At 51.3% G+C, this 17,255-nt stretch overlaps 2 protein-coding genes across 7 annotated transcripts; one reads left to right on the top strand and one right to left on the bottom strand.

Moving 5' to 3' along the window:
* The first annotated feature begins 179 nt into the window (after nt 1-179).
* Nucleotides 180-9,266, top strand: E4F1 (E4F transcription factor 1). 3 transcript variants are annotated; one of them, XM_069030170.1, is made up of 14 exons: nt 180-481; nt 892-1,031; nt 1,159-1,255; nt 1,902-2,107; nt 2,317-2,437; nt 2,709-2,861; nt 3,342-3,508; nt 4,005-4,232; nt 4,535-4,640; nt 5,234-5,451; nt 6,302-6,500; nt 7,048-7,208; nt 7,949-8,011; nt 8,179-9,266. In XM_069030170.1, the coding sequence occupies exons 1-14, from the start codon at nt 346-348 to the stop codon at nt 8,524-8,526; spliced, it is 2,343 nt and encodes a 780-aa protein (XP_068886271.1). In that variant the 5' UTR covers nt 180-345; the 3' UTR covers nt 8,527-9,266. The 3 variants fall into 3 exon arrangements, with proteins under 3 accessions (XP_068886271.1, XP_068886270.1, XP_068886269.1); XM_069030169.1 differs by having other exon boundaries at nt 424-796; nt 4,008-4,232; XM_069030168.1 differs by having other exon boundaries at nt 425-796.
* A 96-nt stretch (nt 9,267-9,362) lies between these two features.
* On the bottom strand, nt 9,363-16,829 carry ZDHHC4 (zinc finger DHHC-type palmitoyltransferase 4). Of its 4 annotated transcripts, none has more exons than XM_069030182.1 (7): nt 16,806-16,829; nt 15,535-15,665; nt 13,056-13,129; nt 11,741-11,919; nt 11,532-11,657; nt 10,514-10,758; nt 9,363-10,061 (listed from the first exon to the last, which is right to left on the bottom strand). In XM_069030182.1, exons 2-7 carry the CDS (start codon nt 15,655-15,657, stop codon nt 9,780-9,782), a joined length of 1,029 nt encoding a protein of 342 aa, XP_068886283.1. In that variant the 5' UTR covers nt 15,658-15,665; nt 16,806-16,829; the 3' UTR covers nt 9,363-9,779. The 4 variants fall into 4 exon arrangements, with proteins under 4 accessions (XP_068886283.1, XP_068886281.1, XP_068886282.1 ...); XM_069030180.1 differs by lacking the exon at nt 16,806-16,829 and adding an exon at nt 16,548-16,712; XM_069030181.1 differs by lacking the exon at nt 16,806-16,829 and adding an exon at nt 16,249-16,318 and having other exon boundaries at nt 15,535-15,670.
* Between the last annotated feature and the right edge of the window lie 426 nt (nt 16,830-17,255).

Genomic DNA, 17,255 nt, shown 5'->3' with positions numbered 1-17,255 from the left:
CGCACGTCGCCGCCGATGGCGCCCGGCTCGCTGCGCTCTCATTGGCCGCCCCGCCCGCGGGCCCGCCCCCCGCGCGCTGCTATTGGCCAGGGCGCCCCGGGGCTCGTTAGGTAACGCGTTAGGCAGTGCTGTGGTGACTCGTCGGTAACTGCTCAGGCTCCGCTCCGCCGGGGCTCGGGGCTCAGGGGTGACCGGGGGGAGCGGAGGGACCGTGCTCCGACACCGCCCACCGGCGTCCGGAACCCCCGCGCGGCGGGCGCGTTCCTCGCCGAGCCCCGTCCCGTTGTTATGACGACACGGCCGTAAAGCCGCCATCTTGCGGCGCGTTGCGACACGGGGGCCGCGATGGCAACGGGCGCGGGGCCGGCGGCGCTTACGGCAGAAGCGGCCGGGCCGGGCCGGGGCGCGGCGGCCGCGGGCTCCGGGCCCCCCGCGCCTTCCGCTGCCCTCATCGGCCTCCCGCCGCCCTTCGGCGAGCAAGGTACCGCCCTCACAGGGCCCCGGCCGGCACTGCCAGGCCTGGGGGCGGCGCGGCTCGAGGGGCCCGGCGGGTGAGGGGGCCGGGCCGGTGCTGTCAGTGGGGCGGGAGGCGGCGGGGTCTCCATGTGCCTCGCCCGGGATCGCCCCGCTCCCCTGCAGCACTCCCCGGCAGCTCAGCGGGCCGGGCAGAGCGGCGGTGCTGGGTGTATCACATTGCCGGCGGAGGCTGTGGAGTCTCCCTCGCTGGAGCTGCTCCGGCCCGCCTGGACACGATCCTGTGCCGTGTGCTCTGGGGTGGCCCTGCTGGAGCAGGGAGGTGGGAATACGTGCTCCACCGTGGTCCCTTCCACCCTGACCCCATCCTGGGATCCCGTGGTGCCCTGGCCCCGCTGACGGAGTTTTCCCCCGCAGACGAGGATGACGTGCACAAGTGCGGGCGCTGCCAGTCGGAGTTCAGCTCCCTGGAGGAGTTCGTGCAGCACAAGCTGCAGAAGGGCTGCCAGCGCCCTCCCGACGCGCTCGCCGGGCTCCTCGGCCAAGAAGGACAAAAGGTGACAGCGGCTTCTCCGAGCCGGGGCTGGAAATGATTAGGATGCAACGGTCTGTTGGGTTGGAGGGGAGGGAGCAATGTGTTTAGATAAGCAGAACCTGCTTGCTGAACGTGCTCTGTGCCAGCAGGTGGTTCCTGCGGTCGAGGAGTCCATAACTGTTGCTCACATTGTTGTTGAAGCATCTTCCATAGCAGAGGAGATCAGCAACGCCTCAGCCATCGTAGGTGAGCTCTGAGGTGCTGCCTTGGCACCCCTGGGGGGTTTGGTACCTGTCCTCTTCTGGTGACTTTGGGTTGTGGTTGGGTTCGTGACATCTGTGTGTCATTGGGATTTAGGGCTGGGTGTTCCCACAGTGCTCTGGGAGGCAGCCCTGGGCCAGCCCTGCAATCCTCCCCACATCAGGATCATGGAATAGTCATGGAGTGGTTTGGGTTGGGAGGGACCTTAAAGCCCAACCAGTCCCACCCCCTGCCCTGGGCAGGGACACCTTCCACTATTCCCAGATTGCTCCAAGCCCCGTCCAGCCTGGCCTTGGACACTGCCAGGGATCCAGGGGCAGCCACAGCTTCTGTGGGCACCCTGTGCCAGGGCCTCCCCACCCTCACAGGGAACAATCCTTTCATAATATCTCTTCTAAATCTACCCTCTTTCAGCTTAATTAATACAATTAATTAATACAAATTAGATGTTAAACTCTATTCCGGAAGTGCCCATTTTATGCTGCCATAATGAGAAGGTTGCAAAGACTTGAGTTGCAGGTTTAAAATACCTTTTCTCCTTCTGTCTGTGAAAAATGCTGAAACGGTAGATGGTTTGTTGGGTAAAGCTCTGTCCTGTAAAGAACCCAACTGTCTCCCCACCTTTTCCTAGGCAGTGGGCACATCAAGGAGGTCATTGTAGCAGGAGATCATGTGTTTGAGAACCCGAATGGCCACGTGGACGGGGAGGTCAGTGAGGAGCAGGGCAGCCCCGAGGAGCAGGAGCAGGACATTTCCACCGAGCTGATCAAGGTGAAGCTGCAGGTGAACAAGGAAGGGCGATACGTGTGTGAGCTGTGCCAGAAGACATTTAAAACTGTGAGTATCCCTTCTGCTGATGTGGGTTAGAGAGGTATTTAGGCTGACTGTAAACTAGGAGATCTCAAAACTTGGGAACAGTGTGCTTTACTGCCTGCTACACTTCCCAGAGGGAAGTTCTGCTTTCACAAGGAGCCTTGTTGTTCTTTACAGAAATATAAAATCTTTAAACTGTTTAGCATGTCTCTTAAAGGAAATTCTTTCCCTAGGCCAGCATCCTCAAAGCTCACATGATCACTCACAGCAGCAGGAAGGACTATGAGTGTAAACTCTGTGGAACTTCCTTTAGGACAAAGGGGTCTCTGATCCGACACCATCGGCGGCACACTGGTAAGAGTTCTCCAAAATAACAGTTCCTTGTTACTGGAGCTGTCTGTGGTTATCCATTTGCCTTGCAGTGGAATTCCTTGCTGCTTTCCACGTTTTGCTGAGCTGAGACCATTGAGCTCCCCAGCATTTGGGGTGCTGGGAGGCAGGGAAAAATTCTGGATAGGCGCAGATGTGTGCGTAGAAAGCTGAACATGTTCTTCAGCCTGTCACACAGAGCAGATCCTGGCACTGCTGGCTTTAATATGGTTGTTGTGATTTTTGTCATTTCCAGATGAAAGACCTTACAAATGCAAGAAATGTGGGAAAAGCTTCCGGGAATCAGGAGCTTTGACTCGACACCTTAAATCTCTGACACCTTGCACTGAAAAAATTCGCTTCAACATGACCAAAGAAATAGTTGTCAACAAAGATGATCTGCCATCAGGTCAGTGATGCTGTCAGGACCTGCCTCGTGTCTGATAAAGCCAAACACTCACAGCACTTGGAATATAAATTCCTTCTGGCACAGGTTGCCCAGAGAAGCTGTGGCTGCCCCATCCCTGGCAGTGTCCAAGGCCAGATTGGACAGGGCTTGGAACACCCTGGGATAGTGGAAGTTGTCCCTGCCCACGGCAGGGGGTAGAACTGGATGACCTGTAAGATCCCTTCCAATCCAAACCATTCCATGATTCTCATATATGATAAAAAAGTATTTCTGTGGTATTGAGGTTATATTTTTTATACCAGAAAAAAGTAATTTATAGAGCAAAGCTATTACCTTGAAGCCGGATGTGAACTCAAGATTATGTTTGAGAATCTGGTACAAAGGTGGCTTTAACAGGCCCCTCATGCTCTAAGGCAGATTTTTTTAGGGCACAGGGAGTTGCTGAGGGGTGCATTTCCCCACGTGGTTCATCCCTTGCAGGATCCTGCAGCTCCAACACAGACACGGTGTCCTCAATAGCGAGCGAATCCATCGAAGCCTCCCCTGTCATCCACCTTGTGACAGATGCAAAAGGCAACGTGCTCCATGAAGTCCATGTCCAGATGCAGGAACTTCCTGTGGTGGATGCAAAACCCCTGGAGCCAGATGTGAGTGTGGTTTGTCTCAAACACCCTTCGTGTGTTTCATGCAAAGAACATTTCACCTCATGAGCAAAAGTGTCTTGGGTGCTGACAGTAAATCTGAGTGTGGAATGAAGTGGTTCTTTTGGTTGTTTTCCATGTGGGCAGGTGCTCTGCTCTTTCCTGGGCCCCAGGGAAGTCGAATTGCTCACCTCGTTCTGCTGCTGAGCTGAGCACTGTGTGTAGCTTACAGGGCCTGGGGCTTCACCACCACATCCTATAAAATGAGGGGATGTTTTTGTTGACCATTCCCTGCTGTAAGACTGTGGTAGGGGCAAAGGCTTCTCATCCCTTGGATTGTCAGTACAGATCCACCTCATCTTCCTCCTCAGCCCAGTTCCCTGGTTGATCTTTCAACCCCGTAGCACAGCATTGGACACCCCAGAGAGAGTGACCCTCACAGCAGTGTTGCTGTAAGAAAACTGTGGATTTGCTGTGCCAAACTTCCTCTTTGTTCCTTCAGCAGTCACATCCCGAGGAGCTGCCGTGTGAGGGGGAAGTGAACAGTGAGAACCTGCTGAGGCAGGCCATGAGGAATTCGGGAATTGTCATCGAGAGAGTGGCTGTGGAGGAGGTGCAGAAGCCAGATGAACCTGTGGCAGCTGCTCCAGAAGAGGTGGAAAACAAAGGGGTGGAAGTAGAAGAGGAGCCGTGTGGGGAGCAGTGTGTTAAACTGGAACAAGCAGAGTCTGTATGTTTGTATTCCATCAACTGATTAACTTTTTAACCTTCCTTGTCTGTATTTGGTTGTGGGCAGCACTGTTGTCCTCACGTGTCTCTGCCGTGCCTGTGGCTTTGTGTCAGGTTTTAGATTGTGCAGGTGTGATTTAAGGGAAATGTTACTTCACACACATGCTGTCCCTTTCCATCACATGCTGTCCCTTTCCATCACTCCTGTCAAAGCTGGAGTGCTTAATTGGGAATTTGGGTAGCAATCCTAACTGGACACACCAGTACAAAAAAAAAGCGGTATTCTCATTTTCTCTCCAACAGACACCTGCAGAAAGAACCAACGGGTACAAACGTTACGTTTGCTCTCACTGTAATGAAGCCTTCAGTGAAGCTGCTGCCCTGGAAACACACAGCAAGAGTCACACAGGTAAAGTACTGCTGGGGCTGTTGCCTGACATGAGCTGTGGCTCAGTGACCTCAGCCATGTACAGCTCCTCTGATGAGGAGAGACTGCAGGAGCTGGGCCTGGTCAGTCTGGAGAAGGGAAGGCTGAGGGGGATCCCATCAATCCATACAAATCTCTCCCAGGGCTGTCAGAGGATGGTGCCAGACTCTGTTCAATGACAGGAAAAGGAGCAATGGCCAGAAACTAAAACACAAGTTCCACCTCAACATAAGGAAGAACCTCTTTCCATGATGCTGGCAGAACACTGGAACAGCTGCCCAGGGAGGGTGTGGAGTCTCCCCCTCTGGAGACATCCCAAACCCACCTGGATACGTTCCTGTGTCACCTGTTCCAGGTGACCCTGCCTGGGCAGGGGGCTGGACTGGATGAGCTCCAAAGGTCCCTTCCAACCCCAGCTATTTTGGGGTTCTGTGAAAGCCCACACATGTGGTTGACAATACAATTCCTCTCCTTCTCCAGGTTGTTTTTTTGTAGGAATTCAGTTACACCTGTACCAGATCCTTGTGCTGCGGGTTGCCCTGGATCAACCACACATTTTCTCTCTGTCCCTCTAGAGTACAAACCTTTCAAGTGTGAGGAGTGTGGCAAGGAGTTCACCAAGGGCTACCTGCTGAAGAAGCACCAGGAGGTGCACGTGAACGAGCGGCGGTTCCGCTGCGGGGAGTGCGGGAAGCTCTACAAGACCATTGCCCACGTGAAGGGGCACCGCAGGGTGCACTCGGACGAGCGGCCCTACGCCTGCCCCAAGTGCGGCAAGCGCTACAAGACAAAGGTGGGCCCCCCTCACAAAACCTCCACATTGGCCTGGCTTTGCTCCTCAAAGAGCAAGTGTCAGCTTGCCTGCCTCTTATGGGATGCCCAGAGAACTGTGGCTGTCCCATCCCTGGAAGTGTCCAAGGTCAGGTTGGATGGGGCTTGGAGCAGCCTGGGATAGTGGAAGGCATCCCTGCCCATGGCAGGGGGTGGAACAAGATGTTCTTAAGGTTCTTTTCAACCTAAACCATTCAGTAATTCTGTGATCTGAAGTTCCAGAAAGACATTTTGGTTTAGTGAGCGAAAGAAAGACAGTCTCTGTAAAACCATCACATTTCTGAACTAACTGTTCCTTCACGTGTGGAACAAATAGGTAATAATAGTGTCCTGGTTCTGGCCAGGACTGGGTTAATTTTTGCAGTAGCCAGGAGGGAGCATGGCCAGAACATTCTGGTGTGTGGGAAAGGAGTTCCTTCTGTCTATTATCAGGGCAGGTGAATTGCTCACCTCTTTCTTGTATCCTCTGCCATCAGTACTGTTTGTTTTCTTATTTCTGTTTCTGGTAAATTGTTCTTATCTCAGTCCATGATCTTTTGTGCCTCCATGATCTTTTGTGCCTCCAGTTCTCCTCTCCAGCCCACTGCAAGGGGAGGGAGAGAGGGAGAGGGGGAGCAAGCAAGTGGCTCATGGTTTGGAGAGTCCCAGTGGAAGCACTGACTCGGGGGGTACCATTCCTAAACCACCACCCAAGAAAATCAGACCCTTGTGTCCTATAAGAGACGTTGAGTTCCACACTGGAAGTTAAACCCTGCATCCAGGAGTTTGCCATGTCCTTTCTGAGCCCTTCCCTTGCCTCCCTGTGCGTGCAGAACGCCCAGCAGGTGCATTTCCGGACCCACCTGGAGGACAAGCCCTACGTGTGCCAGTTCTGCAGCCGGGGGTTCCGGGAGAAGGGCTCCCTGGTGCGCCACATCCGCCACCACACCGGAGAGAAGCCCTTCAAGTGCTACAAGTGCGGGCGCGGCTTTGCCGAGCACGGCACCCTCAACAGGCACCTCAAAACCAAAGGTAAGCAGGGCTGCCCTGGGGAGAGGCTGCTCTGGGCTTGGGTTTGGACAGGCTGCCCTTGGGCTGCGTGGGAATGGTGGGGAGGGTGGATCTAATGACCTGCGTGGAAGTGGGATGTTCTGTGAGGAAAATGTCTTGAGTAAAGTCCTCATCAAAAATCTGGTTTGGTGGGATTAGTTGCGCTGGATTTGCTGCTCCTTTAGCTCCTAAGCAGGGATCTCCACTTCAGGTAGTGGTGATGGTGTTATTCCAAAGGAATAATACAAATTTACTGGAGGAAAAAAAAGGAGTTTCCTATGAGAGTAAAAAAAAAAGAGAGATACTGAAATGTATCAGCAGAAGATTGGTGATGTAAAAAAGCAGTTGCTCTGCTCTAGGCTCAGTTGTCTGGTGTCACATGGGCTCTTCTGGGCTGTTCCTTGGCCTGTCCTGGTGGGCCAAGAGCCTCTCATGTGACACTGGTCACTTGTCCATGCCATCCCCTTGCTAGTGCTGCTGCTATTGGAGATGCTCACAAAAAAGGATGTTTTTCTGGAATTCCATGCAGGTGGCTGCCTCCTTGCTATGAAAGAGGTGGAAGAAGTGATAGTGTCAGAGGAGAGCCAGTCTGCTGACAACTTAGCAGCCACGGTGCTTTCAGAAGATCCACACACGGTGCTGGTGGAGTTCTCCTCGGTGGTGGCAGACACCCAGGAATACATCATCGAGGTGAGAAAGGGCAGCCAGCCTGCTCATTGGGAATTTAGCACAGGATCTGGTCAGGAAAAGCTGCAGTTGTTCATGTTCCTGCTCCAGCCTTTTGGGAGAAGGTAAAACAGGCTCCATGCTGCCTGCATGGCCCCAGGAGTCAGTAGGATTAGCCTTGTTTGGAAGGAAAGCACTTGGAGCTTCCCCACCCTCCCAGAGTGCCATGTGTGGGCAGGAAAAGGAGAAGGGAAGACTGACAGTGGCTCAGCAGGAGCCTGAGAATTTTTGACCACACCACATTTTAGGTCCTCACAACCTTGCTTCAGCTTTCCCTACTATTTTCTCCCATTTCTATTTATCTTATTTTGTCCCAGACAATCTCTGTTGTTTCTAACAAAGGCTGCCAAAAGCAATGAATTCTGTATTTCACTTCATCCCCTCCATCACACAGAGCCAGTTCTCATCCAAGTGGGGTAACACAGCTCAATAATTGAGTCCTGCTGTAGTTTCTCTCCAGTAGGAGAAAAATCTGCTGCTTGGCCAAATCCTGCTGAGGGAGGACATTCTCTTTCAGTTACTTGTGAAATTTTGCATTAATTTTAAGTAGTTCCTGATAAAGGGATTGGGAGGGAATGTCAAGGAGTTGTCTTTGGAGTAGCTACTGCATGTGGGGGAACAATAAGATGTTAGTGAATTATATCTTGGTGATAAAAATTTTTTTATATGACCTAAAAAGGTAATTATCTTATTTTGTCTTTCAGACTTCTACTGAAGACATGGAGACCAGCGAAGCTACTGAAATAATAGAGGGAACAAGACATGAGGTAAAGCAGTCCTTCAGTGACACAAGGGGTGAACAGCTGGAGCAGCCTGGGATGCAGAGCTGCTCCTGTCACTGCCCCGTGGTTGTCAGGCCTCTCTGCAGTGATAATCGCTGTTAATTCTCCCAGTAAATGCACCAACCATCAGTGCAACCCCTCTCCCCTCGCAGGTCGACAGCCACATCATGAAGGTGGTGCAGCAGATCGTGAACCAGGCCAACTCCGGCCACCAGATCATCGTGCAGAACGTCACCGTGGCCGAGGGCGCTGCGGCCACCGACACCGCCGACACCATCACCATCGCCACGCCCGAGAGCCTCACCGAGCAGGTGGCCATGACCCTGGCCTCGGCCATCGGCGACGGCGCCGTGCTGGCCACCGACGGCGGCCTGGCCACGCAGGAGGCCACCGTCACCATGGTGGCGTCCGAGGACATCGAGATCATGGAGCACGCGGGGGAGTTCGTGATCGCCGCCGCGCAGGAGGGCGAGGTGGAGGTGCAGACGGTGATCGTGTGAGGGATGGAGCAGCTGCAGAACTGCCTGGCTTCTCCGGGCACTGGGGCTGGTCAGAGAGCAAAGGGGGGGAATGTTCTGGAGGGAAGTGGCTTCACGGGATGGTACAGGCCCAAAATGGGATAGTGCAGGCCTAAACCAGGATAGGACAGGCCTAAAACAGGATAGGACAGGCCCGAGGTGTTCTCAGGCTAAAACCAATACTAGGAATTAAACCCTTGGCCTGGTGGCACTGAGGAGACTGACAGGTCACAAGTGGCACTCAGTATTCTGTACAGCAGCCTCGAATTAAGGAAGATCCTTTGGGAATCAGTGGTCTGGTTTGTAAAAGGATTCAGAAAGTGTAGCAAATATGTGGGGTCTCACGAGGGATTATTTAAATATATGCATTTAAAACAAGTTGAGAAAACCAAACCTAAGGAGTTGTGGTGTGTGTTGAGCACCACTGAACCACTCTCATGCCTTTAACCTCACTCCTTCAGGCCTCCCAAGGCATGGTACTGCAGTATTTCTCTTTTCTTTGATATCCTGGACAAGTAGCCTTATGTACTGGTCTGTGAATGCATTATTGTACCCTGCAATGCCAGCCAGGCTGCTCTGAGAGCCAGCCTGGGGGCTGGAAAGCCATATTGTATAGGAATTTGGTTTTTTTAAACCATATATGATTTTTAATTGCATATTGTACAGATTCGGCATGTAAATAAATACATTTTTAAAAATAAAATAATTTAAAGTTCCTACGATATTTTTTTCCAATTTCTCTTCTATTTTACTCAAACTGAAGAATTTCTGGAAGGAGAGGAGAACAGGAACACTTTTAATTTCCTTCCTGAAGTTAATGCCACAAAGCTGTAGCAGGACATGGTTTCTGCAGGTAAGATCCTGCCAGAAATAATTTCAGCTAAACACACACAGCCTGTCGTAGTCATTGTTAACAGTAATGAGTCAATTGTTTCCCAAAGAAAGGGACTCACAAAAAGATGCTGCTTCCTCAAATTCACAGGAGGTCTGCATTAGCCTTTCCCAGTGAGAAAGATTCACTTTGGGAAGATGGACCAAATCCCTGCAGCCAGGGGCCAGAGCTGAGCTGGCCTTGAGTCTTGCTGAGTGAGGGAGCTCAAATGATGCTCTGCTGAGGCACCAATATGTGAATTGTGCAGTAATCTTGTTCCAAAATCTATCTGGGGCAGCCAAGGCCACTGCTGAACTAAAGTTGTAGAAAACATTTAAAAATGATCAGAGAAACAATAATATCTTCATATTTTCTTCTTCCTTTCCAACGCTGTAGGAGGGTTAAAGATTTCCTTTAAATTCCTCCAGATCCCTTTAGAATAAATGTTTTTGTAGATGAGGGGTCTGTCATGAGGCTGCTGTGGGAGATGGGAACCCCTCAATCTTCGGGATTTGCACCATTCATTGGTGGTTTGGTTGGTGAGGGCCAAATACAGACTGAAGCAGCAATATCCACCCAGGACAAGTGTGAGCAGGATGACAAACCCCAGCATGAAGACAATCCTAGGGAAAGTCAAGAAAAGGTGCTGCAGAGAAAGAGAAAAATAAGTTAAAAAATGGGAGGGTTGAATCCCATGAGTACAGCTGGAATGCACATCCGTGTGCACATGGAACTGTATCCACATTCCAGGGTGGTGGGTCCTGTTTAATGTCTCCACTAAGATACCTCAGGGACTCTCAGCTGTTTCCTAAACTACATCAGCTGGTGATTGGAATGTAAATTCCTTCTCTCTAAATCAGATCTGCTGAGTGACCGATCCTGGAGACAGGAATATGTAGGATGGGAAATGCTGTGAGAAAAATCCCCCAGTTTTAAAGTATTCTGCAGTGGCAGTTTCCTAAGTCTAGTTACATGTGTAAACCAGCTAAAAACCTGCAGTCTGTCCCCAAACCCTGCAGTCTGTCCCCATGCTGGGGGAACAGGACAACATTCCTGACAGCAAAGTGTGAGACACAACATGTTATAGAATGAACTGACCTGAATGAGGAAGGGAATCTCCACGGCATGCTCCTGTCCCTGGGCATCCAGGTAGGTGCCGTGCATGATGTTGGAGAGCAGCAGCACCTGGATGAGGAATGCAGCCGTGACAGCAGCGATGGCTCCAGCTGTGGCCGCCAGGGAGAGCAGGTAGAGCAGGAAAACGCCAGCGTTGGAGGCGCCGATGCAGTTGTTGACCCACACACAGTGGTGGTCAAAGCGATGCACACACGTCCTGCAGACACCTCGAGGAGGCAGGGGCAAAACGAGTGTGTTGGCACTTCATTTTTAAGTAAGCAGTTTGATCTTTATGTGGTTTTTAAGATGAAAATATGTGGGAGTTACAGTCAGGGTTTAGCTGGCAGCTTTTCAAGCAAATAAATTAATTTTGGTGGTGTATCTTAAGAAAAACAATGTATCCTGTCTCTTTTATTCACCAAAACTGCAGCTCCAAGACTTTGGTTTCTCTGACAGTACTGCCTGGCAAAGCACCTGAAAGGTACAGATTGTAGCTCCCACCTTTATTTTAGATGATAAAAAGAGGTGATGGACTTCTCATCCCTGGCAGTGTTCTGGGTCAGGCTGGACAGGGCTTGGAGCAACCTGTGATAGTGGAAGGTGTCCCTGCCCCTGGCAGGGGGTGAAACAAGATGGACTTTAAAGATCCCTCCCAGCCAAAACCATTCCAGAACTCTGTGACTCTATGAAACACAAAATCCTGAACCCAAGTCTTGACAGGTGATAATTTATCTTTTAAATTCCAGCTGCTCACAAGCTTGGGTGTTCTTGACCCTGAATTATCCCTCAGAACTGGTAATTTCTGTGAGAAAAAACAGCACCCAACCAGCTCCACGGATGGGCAAATGCAGCTGTTACCTGGGACCCCAGGAAAACAAACACAGCCCTGTGAACACTGAGCTGGTAACAGAACAGCTGTAGTGGGAACTGCAGCTCCTGGGGGAGAATTCCTTTGGGAAAGTGTTACTGCCATGCTTGTCAAGGAATTTCAGATCCTTACTGCAGTGCTTGGACCTGGCTGGCTTCTCCACGGTGCACGTGGGACACACGAGGCCTCTCTGAAACAACACCCCATCATAGGCATAAACCTTAACCAGTGATGCAGCATTGGATTTTGTTACTGTACCTGTGAAAGAGACAAGAAAAAACAACTAAAAATGGGATTTGTAGCATTTTTTCTGTTTTCAAAGAGCTCGAGCATGATCTTACCAGGATTGGCACGGGAGCAGAGCAGGAAGCAGCCCACGTTCCCAGCCAGCAGCAGGTAGGGCAGGAGGAGGAGGAGGATGTGGAACTGCAGCTCCCAGCAGTACACAAACACTTCCCAGGTGTATTCCCCAAACACTGCAGCCTGCAGGGCTACGTGCAGGACCACAAACAAACAGCTTCTGGAAAGGAAAGGGGACAGTCTATTTAATACTCAGCATCCTGATTAACAGGTCAAGTACACTCAGAGGTGATCAAAGACTTTCCAAATGCAAGGAGACACCTCTTTTAGGTTTTCAGGCCAGCTTGGATTGCATATTAATAGTGTTTTCTCCATCCACTGGCTTCTCCTTCTCTTCTTCCCACATACACTCCTTTAAATATGTCAGCTAAATTCCCTGCTTTATTCACATATCCTTTGGATTTTTTTCCCTGTCAGTACAAAGTCTTATAATCACTCGCTGCTGACAAAATATGCCACAGCAATAGGCCACAAAACATTCTGCCAGAAGACATTTGCTACTCTGAAAGCAAAAAAAATCCCCCCAAATAATCTTAAAAACTCTCCAATAATATAACCAGCTGTTAGAGAATAGGCGTGGCAGGAGGTGGGCAGTGGTGAACACCAGTTCCAGAGTGTGTGGAGGGTCCCAGTGCCCCCAGCACATGTGACAGTGTCACCTCTCTGTCTCAGGCTGTGTTAGAGCACAGGATCAGCAGAACAGGCACAAAACAACCACAGCACTCACAGCACAGCAGTAGATTCACAGCCCTGAAGTCACTGTCACACTGAGCTGCTGTCCCCAGAGAAAAGGTATTTAAATCATTCCTGAGGCACCAGAGTTTACAGACACTACAAAATCCACCTGAATCCAGCAGGCCACACACTGGCAGCTGTGCGGCTTCCCCCTCAGCCACCTGGACATCCAGGCTGCTGGACTGAGACTAATGGGATTTGAGGGAGAGGATGGAGACTGAGAGTCTGTCTGATTCCATCTGCAGCTGCCAGAGAGACTGTGGTAATTCCTGTGGGGATGCAGGATCCCACCAGTGCGACCAACATCTGTTACCGAGCCACATTATCTTTATTTGTCAATATGTTCAAACATTTCAGGGTTCCACCTTCTAAACAATGACCAAGGAAGGGAGAGATGACAGCGTGGCAAACATCAAAGGGAATCTGTAATCCCTGACAGGCATCTCAAATAGACAGAGAATATCCAAGGGTAATACTCAGAGCTCTCATGGTGGCAGGAGATCCCAACAGTAATCAGAAATAGGAGTGAAAAATAATGTCAAAGGCATAAAAATGCAATACCTTGTGTGGAAGAGCCTGTGCAGTGTCCTGTGTGTCACCCTCTGGAGCCGGGTGGGGATGACCAGTGACAACACCTGAGGGAAATGAAGCTCTGTTACCTGACCATCACTGCTGCCTTGGGGCAAGTTCAGATTTAATACAAGTCCCTCATCCCTCAGTTCTGGATCTGCACAGCCACAGCACCGTGGAGGAGGCTCCTTTTCAGGGGTATCTGAGCTTCTCACCACAGAATCAAGGGTGGAAGAGACCTTTGAGATCCTCCAGTCCAACCAAAACACAGAGAATCACAGAATCCTGGAATTACTAAGCTTGGACAAGCCCTCCAAGATTCTCATTTCCAACCTGTGTGCCAACTCCCCAACTTGTCCCCAGCCCAGAGCACTGAGTGCCTTGTCCAGTCCTTCCTTGGACGCCTCCAAGGATGGGGACTCACTCTAAACCTCCCTGGGCAGTTCCAATGCCTGACCAGCCTTTCCATGAAGAAAGAAGAGAGGCAGGAATGCTGCTGGGGTTTTCCACATGGGAGTGAGATTCCGTATTCCTGGGAGCACCCCAGGCCCAAGCAAACATATCTGGGTTAATGTGTGAAAGTTCTAAGGAGCTTAGGGTGGGTGTAGGGTGGGGATGGGTTAAGCAGGGGATAAAACTGAGCAATTCCCCAGCTACAATATGCTCCATCAGCCCATCTGACAGATCAAGGGGAGATAAGCAAAGGGGGGAGATAAGCAAAGGGGGGAGATAAGCAAAGGGGGGAGATAAGCAAAGGGGGGAGATAAGGCCTGTGGCCTCCAGAAAAGAGAGAAAAAATTCCACAAGCCAAACAAACCCCAAAAAATCCAGTTTCTCCAGCTACAGCTCTGATCCAGCCTGATGGCTCCATGTCTAATTGCCCTTTCCAGCACAGCTCGACCGTGCTGAAGAAGGAACCTGCCTGTGTTCATTGAGTGAATCCCTCAGCCAGAGATGTGCCTGTGGAATTGTCTGACTCGGCTGCTCTGAGCTGACAGATCTCTATAGCAACATGGCTCAGGAATTAGAGCAGCTGAGCCTATTTCTAGCTGGCATGGAAAGAAAATATGCAGTGAGAGCTTCTTGCCTCAGATGTGAAAGACCAGGAGGCAAAAAGCATATGTGGAGCTGAGAAGATGCTAAATATTTTTGTGTGAACTGGTACATCTCAGCTCGGCGGTTCGAGGGATAAGTGTTTTTTTCAAGTGTTCTGCAAGAGGAAACACAACCCAGCAGAAAAGAACCTGCAGAAAACCTAAACACACTGCAGGCTTATGCCAAGCACCCTCAGCTGCTCCTCCATGGCCCCTCCAGGCCCTTCACCACCCTCGTGTCCCTCCTTCACCACCCTCGTGTCCCTCCTTTGGACACTCTCTAAGAGCTTCAGACCTTTCTGATATTGTGGGGTTTGTATTGTATTGGTTCATATTTATCTTGTACTGTGACCTTTCACTTAGCATTGCCTGTATTAATATCCCAGGTAAAATATTGATTATATTCACACATATTTATTTCCCAGGCACAAGTATTGATTAGATTCCTCCAGACAGTGGCTTCATACCACAGCAGTAATTTAATTGCTGCTATTTAAACACTTCATAGCAGCAGCTACTAAGATATGGGGGGGAAAAAAATCAATTTCTCTGCACAGTGTGTCTATAAACCAAAAGGAAGTACAATACCAGTAATAAAAAAAGTCTGTCTGAACTCCTGTGAACAGCATTAAATATAATTTACAATTTAAGTGATAATTCTCTCATCCTTTACCTTCCAGGAATATTACAGCTTTTTTTCCCTTTTCATTCAGACATAGCCCAACAGACAGAAAAATGAACTGGTGCTTTTCCAATATCCCATTTTAACAATAAAATGTCAATTTTTAATCCTCTTTTAAAGCTCTTCATTCCTCCCTCTTTCTTAGCAAACAAGAGCCTGCAGCATTAGTACACACATTAAAGAGCTTCCCCTAAAATATCTGCCACCACTCATAATTCTCTCCCTATTTTAATCCTCAAACCTCCCCCACCTTTTTCCTCTCAATGTCAGCAGCCAATACCACGAAACTGCAAATTCCTGGGGCCTGATTCTTATTTAATTTCTCAAAGCTGAAGTGTTGTGGTGTCACTGGACAAGGTGCTTCTGGCACTATGAGAAGCTCCATCCTCACCCCAGACAGGCACAGGCAGGAATGGGAGCTGGTAGACCCAAATGGTTTTTATTACCTGCTTGGGCAGGATTTAATCATCTCAGAGGAAGTGTATTTCTACTTCCTATCCCACTTCCTTGAGAGCATACATTAAAACAGGATGCAATAGATTAGCAGTAAACACACACACTGGCTTTTTTTTTTTTTGAGAACAAATATAGCAGTTGCACTAATTTTAGCACAACAGAGCAGGGCAGATTACCAGAACGGGAGATGATCATTCCCCTGAAAGTTCATTCTTTACCTGGAAGCCCAGTGGTTTACCTGGCTTGCCCTGTAGACACTCCTTGTGAGGAAACTCTCCTTCCTTCCTGAGCAGAGGCAGAGCAGGGCAGTGACAGCGAGCACAAAGCACAGGTAAATCAGGAAGAGTGTCAGGAAGTCCATCCCAAGGCCTGGAATGTAACAGAAGCAGCTGTTAGACCCCTGTGTGCCAGGTCCCTGCAGCAGGGCCTGGGATTCCCTGAGCCCAGGCAGAGCCCCCCGGGCCCCTCCAGCAGCACCCAGAAATACATAAAACAGTGACCTCAATCCTGTGAGGGCCAAGGCAGAAACACAGAATCCTTTAGGCCAGAAAAGACCTCTAAACCCATGGAGTCCAAGCTGTGCCCGATGCCCACCTCGTCACCAGCCCAGAGCACCGAGTGCCACATCCAGACATTCCTTGGACACCTCCAGGGATGGGGACTCCAAACCTCCCTGGGCAGCCCCTGCCAAGGCCTGACCACCCTTTCCACGGAGAAATCCCTCCTGATGTCCATCCTGACCCTCCCCTGGCCCAGCCTGAGGCCATTTCCCCTTTTCCCATCCCTTGGGAGCAGAGCCCGAACCCCTCCGGCTGCCCCCTCCTGTCAGGGAGTTGTGCAGAGCCACAAGGTCCCCCCCGAGCTCCTTCTCCCCAGGCTGAGCCCCTTTCCCAGCTCCCTCAGCCGCTCCTGGTGCTCCAGCCCCTTCCTCAGCCCCGTTCCCTTCCCTGGACACGCTGCAGCCCCGGGGGACACGGGGGTCACCGGGGGACAGGGCCCGGAGCTGCCGCGGCCCTGCGGAAGCGCCGCCGCTCCGGCGTTCCCAGCGCTTCCAGCGCCCTCCGGCGCCCCGGCGGCCCCGGGCGGCCCTGCCGAGCCCCGGACCCGGCGCTCAGCTCCGCCAGGAGCCGGGGCACCACCACAGCGCCCGCGCCGGGCGGCTGAGGAGAGATAAAGCCGTAAAAACATCAGGGAAATCAGTCTATAAATCCCGGAGCTGTCGCGTTCTCGCAGTCCCGGGCAGCTCGTTACCGTGTGAGCCCTGTGCGGCTGATGTGCTGCTTTCCGTCTTCCCAGAGCATCGCCGCCGACTGTCCTGGCCCATCCTGTGTCATTCCTTAGGAATCGCCAAAAATTCCTTCAGTTTCGTGGCTTTTGGTGGAGTCGCTAAAGCAAAACCCTTGTGCCTTCTCAGAGCTCTGAGCACTATATTCCCTTGCAACCCGGATCCTCCTCATCCCACCCTGTCCCAGGTGAGGATGGTTCGCTCCCGCAGCTGCTGCATCTCACCTGGGGCCGGGATGCGGTGGGAACACGCAGCATCCAGCGCTGTGCCCGTCCCTCCGTGGTGTCTGACAACTGAAACCGGCCGGCGCTCCCGCCGAGGGCCGATTGGGTTACGGTGCCTGCCTGGAATTTGCCAGAGAAACTCGTCCGGTCGCGGCCGCCGCGTCACCGATCCAAAGGCTCCCAAACTGCTGGGATGGTTTTCCCAGCTCTGGGTCCCCTTGTGCCGCTGGCTGGAGGTTGGACAGCACAGGTAAGCGTTCCAGGGGTGCTCCAGGGGCTTTGGCACCAAGAGGAGATGAATCGTCTTGGTGGGAGGCAGGAGAGGAGGTTGAGTTTCAGGAAGTCTCTTTTTTCCCTTGGTAAGTCCAGTGCACCCACTTGGGCCTCAAATGCACCAAACAGGATATGAGAGGGAGAAATGCAGCCAAAATATTCCTGGGGCACAGCTGT

The sequence above is a fragment of the Aphelocoma coerulescens genome, chromosome 14 (assembly GCF_041296385.1).
Source record: "Aphelocoma coerulescens isolate FSJ_1873_10779 chromosome 14, UR_Acoe_1.0, whole genome shotgun sequence".
Classification (NCBI taxonomy): Eukaryota; Metazoa; Chordata; class Aves; order Passeriformes; family Corvidae; genus Aphelocoma; species Aphelocoma coerulescens.
Note: the sequence above shows the minus strand (reverse complement) of the source record. Positions and strands in the feature narration are given on the sequence as shown.